Raw genomic sequence first — 12,363 nt, forward strand, 5'->3', positions numbered from 1 at the left:
TGCAGCTTCTCAGAAAGATATTTTGAACACAGCGTTCCAAAGACACAAAAATCACAAGAATGAATGATATGCATATGCTTCAGTAAGTGGCACAAAAATTCTTAGCTGAGAATTAATGTAAGATTTATTAGCGAAGTCGCATTTTCAATACATCAGCTTTAATTCATGCCTGAAAAGAGGTGTAAAGAGCTTCTCTCTCTGATTTACCTTCTTGTTTAGCAATGGCAGTCCTTCTGTGACTTTCCAGAGATTGTTGACATCACTCTCAAGCAGGCTAGCCGAGATTATGTCTTAGAAGAAAGTCGAATTGTCACACTTACTAAACAAGACAACGAGGTTTTGGTAAGTTTAATTAAAGTCTTTTTTCCCATATTGAATGCAGACTGTTGAGAGATTTAAATAGAGGATCAAGTGTATAGTTATTTTAGAATAAGCTGTGAGTGTCTGTATTGATAGTATATGACATGCTCTCCTGGGGATCCACAAGTCCTGCCTGTAGTCCTAGGATCACACTGATGCCCTTAAGCAGCACCGAGGGAGAATGACACTGTCAAAGGTGCTCTTTCCATTAGACATGAAACTGAGCTTCTCATTGTAGTACAGGTAATGTTACGGAATCCAGAGCAGGGAGTTCTCAAGTTTTAGCTCTGCATAGTTCAACCTGCTCCCCCTCTGTTGAGTATTATCCCTTCTCCTGTCCAACTTAGTTCCTCCAACACTCCTGCTACCCCTAATAACATTGTTTTTCTCCCCTCCACCTACAAAGTGAGGGCACCTGGGGCACCTGGGACCCACTGGGACAGCTCCCCACCTACCTTGTTTGATTCCATGCTCCACCTTCAATTCCTAACAGATTCCTCGAGCTGCACCCTTTCGTTGCCTCCACCTATCACCTTCCCACTTTCGTCTCTATCCTTCCCTCCAACTGATGTATATCTTTGACAGCCATCCTCACTATCCACTACATTGTCCTGCAGCCTCTCTGTATTTGTATTCAAGTAATTTATATATATCACAAATAGCAGAAGTCTCAGCACTGATCCCTGCAGGGTCCTCTATTGTTTGTAGATAATGTAAATAAATATGTATGCCAAGTTTCAAAAGTTAGGGTGAGGGAAGATAATATGTCTCCCAGTTATGAGGTCATTGAAAAATTTTTACAGTGAAAGTAATATATTGGATAAGGATGATTGCATAAAAGCTTAAAAAAGAAAGTGTTTAAATTTATTCAGCCTGGAATGTCAACTCTTTGTTTTCCTGAATGGCAAAGTATTCTATATGAGAGACCCAAACCTTCAATGTCCCAACCAGGAACCAATTTAAACATAACAGAAACACAAGGAGTTCTGCAGATGTCAGAAATCTGGATCAACATGTGTGTTCCAATAGCTGCAGAACAACTTGAAGGTTTTGGATCTATCATAGAGAATACCTTGTGAGTCAGACACAATCAAATTTTATAGGTTAGTTTCTGCATAATACAGGTAAGGAAATATTGGATTGTGCATAATTAGGCACTTGACAAGATCCAATAGAAAGAAGTTGCATTTAAATGGAATGGCCATTGAGTGAGTGGGCAGGAGTTAGTGTGGGGAGTTGTGGCTTTTGCTCATCGAGGCTTCAGCAAGGAGAGGCGCAGGCTATAGTTAGAATAATTTTTGTTATTTATTCTTACTTTATTTCTTTCTTATTGCACATTTAGACCAGTAGGGATGTTAGGCAGGATAGTGGAATGCTCCTCATGGAAGATGTGTGAAAGCAGGGAGACCTCCAGTGTCCCCGATGACTACACCTGCGAGAAGTTCATTCGGCTACAGCTTCTAACAGACCACGTTAAGGAGTTGGTGCTGAAACTGGATCAACTCTGGATCTTTCAGGAGGCTGAGGGATTGATAGACAGGAGATATAGGGAGGTAGTTACACCCAAGATGCAGGACACAGGTAAGTGGGTAACCGTCAGGAGTATCACTTTGTGTATTTTTGAAGTGAGGGGGAATGACCAAAAGAGGAAAGCTGCAGTGGTCATGTTTCTGACACTGGGCCTAATTCTGTGACTCAGAAAAGAAGGGGGGAAAAGAGGCGAGCTGTGGTGATAGGGAATTCGTTGTGTAGGGGAACAAAAAGGAGGTTCTGTTGATGAGAATGAGATTCCTGGATGGTACGTTGCCTCCTGGACGTCAAGGTTAGGGACATCTCTGATTGAGTCCACAGCATTCTTAAGTGGAAGGGAGAGCAGCCAGAGGTTGTGGTGTACATTGGTAACAATGTCAAGGGTAAGAGGGAATTGTGATCTCAGGATTGCTACCCATGCCAGGTACTAGTGAGCCCAGAACTAGGAAGATTATACAGTTTAACACATGGCTAAGGAGTTGATGTAGGAGGGAGGGATTCAGAGTTTTGGATCATTTGGCTCTCTTCCAGGGAAGGTGGGACCTGTATAGAAGGGACAGTTTCACCTGAACTGGTGGGAGACTGACATCCTAGCAGAAAGGTTTGTTAGTGTTGCATGGGGGGGTAGTGGGGAGGTTTGAACAAGAGTCAAAGGGAATCAAAGGGTTGGACATGGTGGGACTAATTTTCTGGGCTGTGTATATTTCAATGCAAGAGTATTGTCAGAAAGGCAGGTGAGCTCAGGGTGTGGATCAGCACATGGAATGATGATATTGTAGTGAGAGTTGGTTGCAGGAGGAGCAGTACTGGCAGCCCAATGTTCCAGGGCTCTAGTGTTTTAGACATGATAGAGAGGGAGGGATGGGGGAGGGTGGTGGGGTGGCATTACTAGTCCTGGAAAATGTCATGACAGTGCTCAGACAGGACAGACTGGATAACTAATCTCGTGAAGCTTTAGAGTGGATTATGAGAACACTCAGTCCTCTTTTATTGTCATTTAGAAATGCATACATGCATTAAGAAATGATACAATGTTTCTCCAGAGTGATATCACAGAAAACAGGACAGACCAAAGACTAACACTGACAGAACCACATAATTATAACATATAGTTACAGCAGTGCAAAGCAATACCATCATTTGATAAAGAACAGACCATGGGCACAGTAAAAGGAAGTCTCAAAGTCCCGAGTCGATCGACTCCCGAGTCCCCGATAACAGTGGCAAAAGGGAGAAACTCCCTGCCATAAACCTCCAGGCACCGTCAACTTGCCGATACCTTGGAAGCAGCCGACCCCAGCCGACACTGTGTCCATCCATCGGAAAACTTCGAGCTCCTGACTAGCCTCTCCGATACAGCCTCCCGAGCGCCATCCTCTGCCGAGCGCCGTCGACCTCTCCCCGGCCGCTGAAACACGCAAAGCCGAGGATTTCGGGGCCTTCAGCTCCGGAGATTCCGGCTACCACACAGTAGCAGCGGTAGCAAAGCGGGCATTTCAGAAGTTTTCCAGATGTTCCGCTGTGCTCTCATGTCTGTCTCCATCAAATCAGAATTGTGCACGGTCCCCTACTTGACAGATAACAGACATCACCACCAAAGTGGCCGCGCGCGCTGCCGTCGCACCGCCATCTTCTCCCTGCTCCCGGCTTTATGGGTAGAAATGAGGAATAAGAAAGGTACGACAATGTGAATGGAATTATATTATAGACCACCCAACAGTCCGTGGGATTCAAAGGAACAAATTGTAGAGAGGTTGCAGACTGTTTCAAGAAGTGTAAGGTTATGATAGTAGGTGATTGTAATTTTCTACATATTGGCTGGGACTCTCAAACTGTGAAAGTGCTGGATGGGAAAGGGTTTGTGAAATGTTTTCAGGAATGTTTCCTTATTCAGTACATGGAGGGCCCAACTAGAGTGAGTGCGATACTAGATCTCCTATTTGGGAATGATACAGGGAAGGTAACAGAAGTTTGTGTAGGGGGACACATTGTATCTAGTGATCATAATGCCATCAGTTTCAATGTAATGATGGGAAAGGATAGGTCTGGTCCTCCGGTTGAAATTCTAAATTGGAGAAAGGCCAATATCAGAAACGTAAGTGTGGAGTTGAATAGGTTAATTTCTGGCAAAGGTGTATTTGGTAAGTGGGGGATCTTCAAAAGTGAAATTTAGAGAGCACAGTACTTGTATGTTCCTGTCAGAATAAAAGACAAGTGTAACGGGTTTAAAAAACGCAAACAACAGGAATTCTGCAGATGTTGGAAATTTAAGCAACACACATTAAAGTTGCTGGTGAACGCAGCAGGCCAGGCAGCATCTCTAGAAAGAGGTACAGTCGACGTTTCGGGCCGAGACCCTTCGTCAGGACTAACTGAAGGAAGAGTTAGTAAGAGATTTGAAAGTGGGAGGGGGAGGGGGAGATCCAAAATGATAGGAGAAGACAGGAGGGGGAGGGATAGAGGCAAGAGCTGGACAGGTGATTGGCAAAGGGGATATGAGAGGATCATGGGACAGGAGGTCTGGGGAGAAGAACCCAGAGGATGGGCAAGGGGTATAGTCAGAGGGACAGAGGGAGAAAAAAGGGAGTGAGAGAAAGAATGTGTGTATAAAAATAAATAACGGATGGGGTACGAGGGGGAGGTGGGGCATTAGCAGAAGTTAGAGAAGTCGATGTTCATGCCATCAGGTTGGAGGCTACCCAGACGGAATATAAGGTCTTGTTCCTCCAACCTGAGTGTGACTTCATCTTTACAGTAGAGGAGGCCGTGGGTAGACATGTCAGAATGAGAATGGGATGTGGAATTAAAATGTGTGGCCACTGAGAGATCCTGCTTTCTCTGGCGGACAGAGCGTAGATGTTCAGCAAAGCGGTCTCCCAGTCTGCGTCGGGTCTCGCCAATATATAAAAGGCCACATCGGGAGCACCAGATGCAGTATATCACCCCAGCCGACTTTGGTTTTCAAGAGATTTTGGGACCCTGGCTAAGAAAAATAAAGAGGTATATAACAGGTTTAAGTAGGTGGAAATAAATGAGGAACTTGAGAATAAGAAACATAGAAACATAGAAAATAGGTGCAGGAGTAGGCCATTCAGCCCTTTGAGCCTGCACCGCCATTTATTATGATCATGGCTGATCATCCAACTCAGAACCCTGCACCAGCCTTCCCTCCATACCCCCTGATCCCTGTAGCCACAAGGGCCCTATCTAACTCCCTCTTAAATATAGCCAATGAACTGGCCTCAACTGTTTCCTGTGGCAGAGAATTCCACAGATTCACCACTCTCTGTGTGAAGAAGTTTTTCCTAATCTCAGTCCTAAAAGGCTTCCCCTTTATCCTCAAACTGTGACCCCTCGTTCTGGACTTCCCCAACATCGGGAACAATCTTCCTGCATCTAGCCTGTCCAATCCCTTTAGGATTTTATACGTTTCAATCAGATCCCCCTTCAATCTTCTAAATTCCAACGAGTACAAGCCCAGTTCATCCAGTTTTTCTTCATATGAAAGTCCTGCCATCCCAGGAATCAATCTGGTGAACCTTCTTTGTACTCCCTCTATGGCAAGGATGTCTTTCCTCAGATTATGGGACCAAAACTGCACACAATACTCCAGGTGTGGTCTCACCAAGGCCTTCTACAACTGCAGTAATACCTCCCTGCTCCTGTACTCGAATCCTCTCGCTATAAATGCCAGCATACCATTCGCCTTTTTCACCGCCTGCTGTACCTGCATGCCCACTTTCAATGACTGGTGTATAATGACACCCAGGTCTCGTTGCACCTCCCCTTTTCCTAATCGGCCACCATTCAGATAATAATCTGTTTTCCTATTTTTGCCACCAAAGTGGATAACTTCACATTTATCCACATTAAATTGCATCTGCCATGAATTTGCCCACTCACCCAACCTATCCAAGTCACTCTGCATCCTCTTAGCATCCTCCTCACAGCTAACACTGCCACCCAGCTTCGTGTCATCCGCAAACTTGGAGATGCTGCATTTAATTCCCTCATCCAAGTCATTAATATATATTGTAAACAACTGGGGTCCCAGCACTGAGCCTTGCGGTACCCCACTAGTCACTGCCTGCCATTCTGAAAAGGTTCCGTTTATTCCCACTCTTTGCTTCCTGTCTGCTAACCAATTCTCTATCCACATCAATACCTTACCCCCAATACCGTGTGCTTTAAGTTTGCACACTAATCTCCTGTGTGGGACCTTGTCAAAAGCCTTTTGAAAATCCAAATATACCACATCCACTGGTTCTCCGCTATCCACTCTACTAGTTACATCCTCAAAAAATTCTATGAGATTCGTCAGACATGATTTTCCTTTCACAAATCCATGCCGACTTTGTCCGATGATTTCACTGCTTTCCAAATGTGCTGTTATCACATCTTTGATAACTGACTCCAGCAGTTTCCCCACCACCGACGTTAGGCTAACCGGTCTATAATTCCCCGGTTTCTCTCTCCCTCCTTTTTTAAAAAGTGGGGTTACATTAAATGCAAGAGAACACTTAAAAATGAAATCGGGAGGGATCAAAGGATTGATGTTGTTCTAGAAGACAAGGTGAAGGAGAATCCTAAAGGCTCCTATAGATATATTAAGAGCAAAAGTATCTTTAAAAGGATGTGCTGAAACTGGAGAGGGTTGAAAGGAGATCCACAAAAATGATTCTGGAGTTGAGTGGCTTGTCAGATAAAGAGTGCTTGATTGCTCTAGGCCTGTTTTCACTAGAATTCAGAGGAATTAGGGGTGAACTTATCGAATGGTGAAAGCCTTGATAGAGTGGGTGTGGAGAGGATGTTTCCTTTGATGGAAGAGTCTATGATTAGAGGACACAGCCTCAGAATAGAGGGGCATCCTTTTAGAACGGAGATAAGGAAGAATTTCTTCAGCCAGAGAGTGCGAATCTGTGGAATTCTTTGCCGCAGGAAGCTGTGAGGGGCGACTTTACGTACGGGGGTGATTGATAAGTTCGTGGCCTGGGGATCTGGGTTATAGGGAAAGGTTGAATAGGATACGACTTTATTTCTTAGAATGTAGAAGATGAGGGAAGATTTGATAGAAGTATATAAAATTGTCGAGATATAGGGAGGGTAAATGCAAGCAGATTTTTTCTGCTGAAGTTGGATGAGACTAGAACTGGAGACCAAAAGTAAAGGGTGAAAGGAGAAATGTTTAAGGGGAACCTAAGGGGATCTGCTTCACTCAAGAGCTGGTGAGACTCTGGAACGAGCTGCCAGTGCAAGTGGTGTGTGCAAGCTCAATCTGAACATTTAACAGAAACTTGGATAGGTACACGGATAGGAAGGGTACGGAGGACTATGGTCTGGGTGCAGCTCAATGGGACAAGACAGATTAATGGTTTGGCATTGTCTATATGGGCAGAAGAGTCTGTTTCTGTGCTGTAGTAAGACATTAGACATAGGAGCAGAATTAGGCTATTCGGCCATTGAGTCTGCTCTGCTCTGCATAGTATTCTATGACTCTTTGCTGAAAGGTGTTTGTAGCCCAGAACATCTGTTCACCTACCTTATGAACATTACATGGGATATTACCTGTGATAAAGCAGACACAGCAAGATTCTACAAGACAAATTTGCTGTAATAATATCACATATTTGTATAATGAACATTGATTAAGAAGTAATTATTGACCTCAGGACACCAGGGTAAGGTTTGAATTAAAATTAAGGGTGTTTGAAATACTCAGCAGTTGAAAACTGATTGTGAAGGGATAAGAGGTGGGAGAGCATGAAGTGAAACATTAGCTCTACATCTCCCTCTCTTCACAAATGCTTCCAGGTCTGTTCAGTACTTATTGCATTTTCTGCTTTAATTTCAGATTTGCAGCACTTGCATTTGTTTTGATTTTGAACCACTGGCTAGTGTCACTTTGTTTTTGAAATTCTTTGTGAGGGGTGAGAGTAGTGGGTGTTGAGGAAGTGTTGGATGTTAATCTTAGAGAAATGGTGTTACCCTTCACAATATCTGGACTATATTTATGCTGCAACAAAAAGAAACATAGAAATGCATTGTGTGTTTCACTCTGGTGTTCCAGACTATTGGCAGCCTGTCACTGTCACATCTATCTAATGGTTACCTCACTCTTCCAACCCTGCAGGAGGCAGTGTTTCCCACTCTGAGAGAGGCTCTATCTTTCATCGCCCTGATTGATGGCTATTACAGACTGACTGCTGATGCTCACCATTATTTCTGCAAAGAAGTGGCTCCCCCGAAACTGCTGCAACACATTGAAGACAATTGTCATGGACCAATCACGTATGTTCTGGGAATGAGAGTGCTCCAGTTTCTTAAAGAACTCATTAGACCAAAAGATGTCTGCATTCTCTTCTGCCTGTGTGCTGTATGTTCCTTCTCTGAAAGAACAACCAGACAACTAAATTCTTGTTGGTTTCTGGCAGCAGATAATGATGAAAAGCAGAAGTGGAGGATAAGTTAATGAGGTTTAAGCAGTTTGTAATGTGGGAATCTGAACTTCACGGCATTCTGTCTCAATTAAAAGTAGCCATACTATGCCTGTCTGGTAGTAACAATTCCACCTCACCTCCCTACATCAAGTTCTCCACCTTGGCTCTTGGAGGGTCCATGCAATTACTTATTTATTTTTATTCTAAGTTTTTCTCTTCTTCCATGGCAGCTCCAACTTTGCTGTGTCCAAGCTAAGGAAGCATCGAAACAGGAAAGGTCTTTACATCCTGCGCTGCAGCCCCAAGGATTTCAACAAGTACTTCCTGACCGTTTGTGTTGAAGTAAGCCAACTGAGACAAATCAGACCAATATTCCCTAATGTGTGCCCATTCTTAATCCACTGTGACTGATATACCATGTATTCTTTTCTCCAGTTAGCTCTATCATCAATATTCGTGGAGCTTCTTTCTCCTGTGGACATCACTGCCGTTTGATCAGCACTGTAGCCGTAGCAACTGAGTTAGATCTACAGGAGATGCTTTGCTCTGATAGGCAACAATATCGAGAGTACAGAGAGATATACCAGGATGTTGACGGAAATACAGGGTTAAAGGGAGATTGGATATATTAGATTTATTCTCGCTGCAATGCAGAAGTCTGAGGGATGACATTATTAGACCATAAGACATAGGAGCAGAATTAGGTCATTTGGCTTATCGATTTTCTCAATCATTCCATCGAGTCTGATTTATTATCTCTCTTAACCCCATTTTCCTGCCTTCTCCCCATAACCTTTGACACCCTTACTAAGAACATATCAACCTCTGCTTTATATATACCCACAATGCTGGAAATCCGAGAAACACACACAAAATGCTGCAGGATTTCAGCAGGCCAGGCAACATCTAAGGAAAATAGTACAGTCAACATTTCTGGTCGAGACCCTTCAGCAGGACCTGCTTTATATACAGCCACTGCCTTGGCTTCCACACCCTTATTTAGCAATGGCTTCCATATGTTCACCACCCTCAGCTAAGGAAATTCTTCCTCATCTCTGTTCCAGAGGGACATTCTTCTGTTCTGAGGGTGTGCCTTCTATCCTGAATTTTCTCACTATTGAAAACATCCTCTGCACATCGACTCTATCTAGGCCTTTGAATACTTGATAGGTTTCAATGATATGCCCCTCATTCTTCCAAGCACCAGCAAGTACAGACCCAGAAACAAACTCCCCTCATACGTTAACCTTTTCATTCCCGGAATCAACCTTGTGAACCTCCTCTGGACCATCTCCAATGCCTGCACATCCCTTCTTAAATAAGAGGCCCAAAACTGCTCGTAATACTCCAAGGGTGGTCTGACCAATGCCTTATAAAACCACAGCATTACATCCTTGCTGTCATATACTAGTTCTCTCAAAATGAATACTAAAATTGCATTTGCCTTCTTTACCACCAATCCAACCAGCAAGTTAACCTTTAGACAATCTTGCACAATGACTCCCAGGTCCCTTTGTGCCTCCTATTTCTGAATTTTCTTTCTGTTTAGAAAATAGTCTACACCTTTATTCCTTCTAGCAAAGTTCATGACCTTTGATCATGAAGGCATAAATAAGATAGTCACAATCCTTTTTTCCCAAGACAGGAGAATCTACAACTGGAGGGCACAGGTTTAAAGGGAAAAATTTAAAGGAGTCCTGAGGGTTCATTTATCAGAATGAACTGCCAGAGGCAGAAGCAATTAAAATATTGAAAACATATTTGACCAGGTAGTTGGGTAGGAAAGGAGTAGAGGATCTAATGCAGGAAAATGGGATTAGCACTGATAGGCCTTCCAGTTGGTTTGGACGAGATTCATTGAGAGGTCCTCTTTCTATGCTATTTAATTCTTCGATGTGGGATGATGAGGAAGCAGTAATTGAAGTTTGAAGGGCATGAACCAGGACACTTCACACAGCAGGGATCAGGTGAAGATAGGCTACGGAGGAGCATGGTTGAGCAGAACAGGGATAGGCTTGTATTGGGTAATCAGTGCTGTGAAGGGATGTGGATTGGGCACTACAATCCCCAAGGTGCTGACAGAAAAGATGTATTACATGAAATTAAAAGGTGACATAGGGTCAGAAAGTGTTGAATCATTATAGATAGAGCTAAGGAACTGCAAGAGTAAAAAAGACCCTGATTTGAGTTGTATACAGACAATAGTAAGGATGTGGCCTTCAGATTACAATGTGAGATAGAAAATGCATGCCAAAAGGGCAATATTACAATAGTCATGAGGAATTTCAATATGCAGGTAGATTGGGAAAATCAGATTGGTGGTGGATTCCAGGAGGGAGAATTTCCGGAGTTCCTTCAAGATGGCTTTTTAGATCAGCTTGTGGTTGAGCCCTCTAGGGGATCAGCTATTCTGGATTGGGTGCTGTGTAATGAACCAGAATTGATTAGAGACAAGGTAAAAGAACCCTTAGGGGCAGGTGATCATAATATGATCGAATTCACCCTAAAATTTGAGGAGAAGCTAAATTCAGAAGTATCAGTACTACACTGGAATAAAGGGAATTACAGAGGCATGAGAGAGGAGTTGACCAGTATTGACTGGAAAAGAACACTGGCAGGGATGATGGCAGAGGACCAATGGCTGGAATTTCTGGAAGCAATTCGGAAGGCACAGGATATATACATCCCAAAGAGGAAGAAGTATTCTAAAGGAAAATTGACAAAACCATGGCTAACAAGAGAAGTCAAAGCCAACATAAAAGCCAAAGAGAAGGCATATAATAGAGCAAAAACTAGTGGGAAGTTAGAGGACTGTGAAGTGTTTAAAAACCAACAGAAGGTAATGATAAAAGTAATTAAGAAAGTAAAGATGGAATATGAAAGTAAGCTAACCAATAATATTAGGAGGATACCAAAAGATTCTTCAGATACATAAAGTGTAAAAGAGAATGGAGAATAGATATCGGACATCTGGAAAATTATGCTGGAGAGGTATTGGGGGGGACTGAATAAGTATTTTTCATTAGTCTTCACTGGGGAAGACTCTAGCAGTATGGCAGAAGTTCTAGGTATGTGTGAAGTTACCACAACTAGAGAGAAAGCTCTTGGGAAACTGAAAGATCTGAGGGTAGATAGGTCATCTGAACCAGATGGTGCACATCCCAGAGTTCTGAAAGAGGTAGCTAATGAGAAGTGAGGGCATTAGTAATGATCTTTCAAGAATCACTGGATTCTGGAATGGTTCTAGAAAACTGTAAATGTTTCTCCACTCCTCTAGAAGGGAGAGAGGCAGAAGAAAGGAAACTTTAGGCCAATTAGTCTGACCTAGGTGGTTTGGAAGATGTTGGAGTCAATTATTAAGGATGAGGTCTCAGGGTACTTGGAGGCAAGGGAAAATTTTGCCTAACAAATCTTTTGAAGAAATAACAAACAGGATAGACAAAGGAGAATCAATTGATGTGTGCTTAGATTTTCAGAAGGCCTTTGACAAGCTGCCTTACATGAGGCAAGATACAATCCTATGGTATTACAGGAAAGATTCTAACATGGATAAAGCAATATCTGATTGGCAGGATGGAAAGAGTGGGAATAAAGGGAGCCTTTTCTGGTTGGCTGCTGGTGACTAAGGGTGTTCCACAGGAGTCTGTGTTGGGACCAATTCTTTTTACATTTTATGTCAAGGATTGGATGATGCAATTAATGGCTTTGTTTGCAGATGATATGAAGATAAGGTGGAGGGGTAGTAGTATTGAAGAAATAGAGAGGCTACAGAAGGACTCAGAAAGATTAGAAGAAAGGGCAAAGAAGTGGCAGATGGAACACAGTGTCGGGAAGTGCATGGTCATGCACTTTGGTAGAAGAAAGGAAAGGGTTGACTATTTTCTAAATGGAGAGAAAATAGAAAAAACTGAGATGCAAAGGAACTTGGGAGTTCTTGTGCAGGATTCCTTAAAGGTTGACTTGCAGGTTGAGTATTGTGAGGGAGGCAAATTCAATGTTAGCATTCATTTCAAGAGGACTAGAATATAAAAGCAAG

At 43.0% G+C, this 12,363-nt stretch overlaps 1 protein-coding gene across 2 annotated transcripts in view; it reads left to right on the plus strand.

Moving 5' to 3' along the window:
- Positions 1-12,363, plus strand: part of LOC140192256 (tyrosine-protein kinase JAK2-like) — a 203,347-nt gene that overhangs the window by 71,182 nt on the left and 119,802 nt on the right. For both annotated transcript variants that reach the window (XM_072249929.1, XM_072249930.1), the window contains exons 7-9: positions 220-342; positions 8,021-8,178; positions 8,558-8,669. In XM_072249929.1, the coding sequence (XP_072106030.1) occupies positions 220-342; positions 8,021-8,178; positions 8,558-8,669 (393 nt within the window). The remainder of the gene's footprint in view (positions 1-219; positions 343-8,020; positions 8,179-8,557; positions 8,670-12,363) is intronic.

Source organism: Mobula birostris (assembly GCF_030028105.1).
Source record: "Mobula birostris isolate sMobBir1 chromosome 26 unlocalized genomic scaffold, sMobBir1.hap1 SUPER_26_unloc_1, whole genome shotgun sequence".
NCBI classification, from domain to species: domain Eukaryota; kingdom Metazoa; phylum Chordata; class Chondrichthyes; order Myliobatiformes; family Myliobatidae; genus Mobula; species Mobula birostris.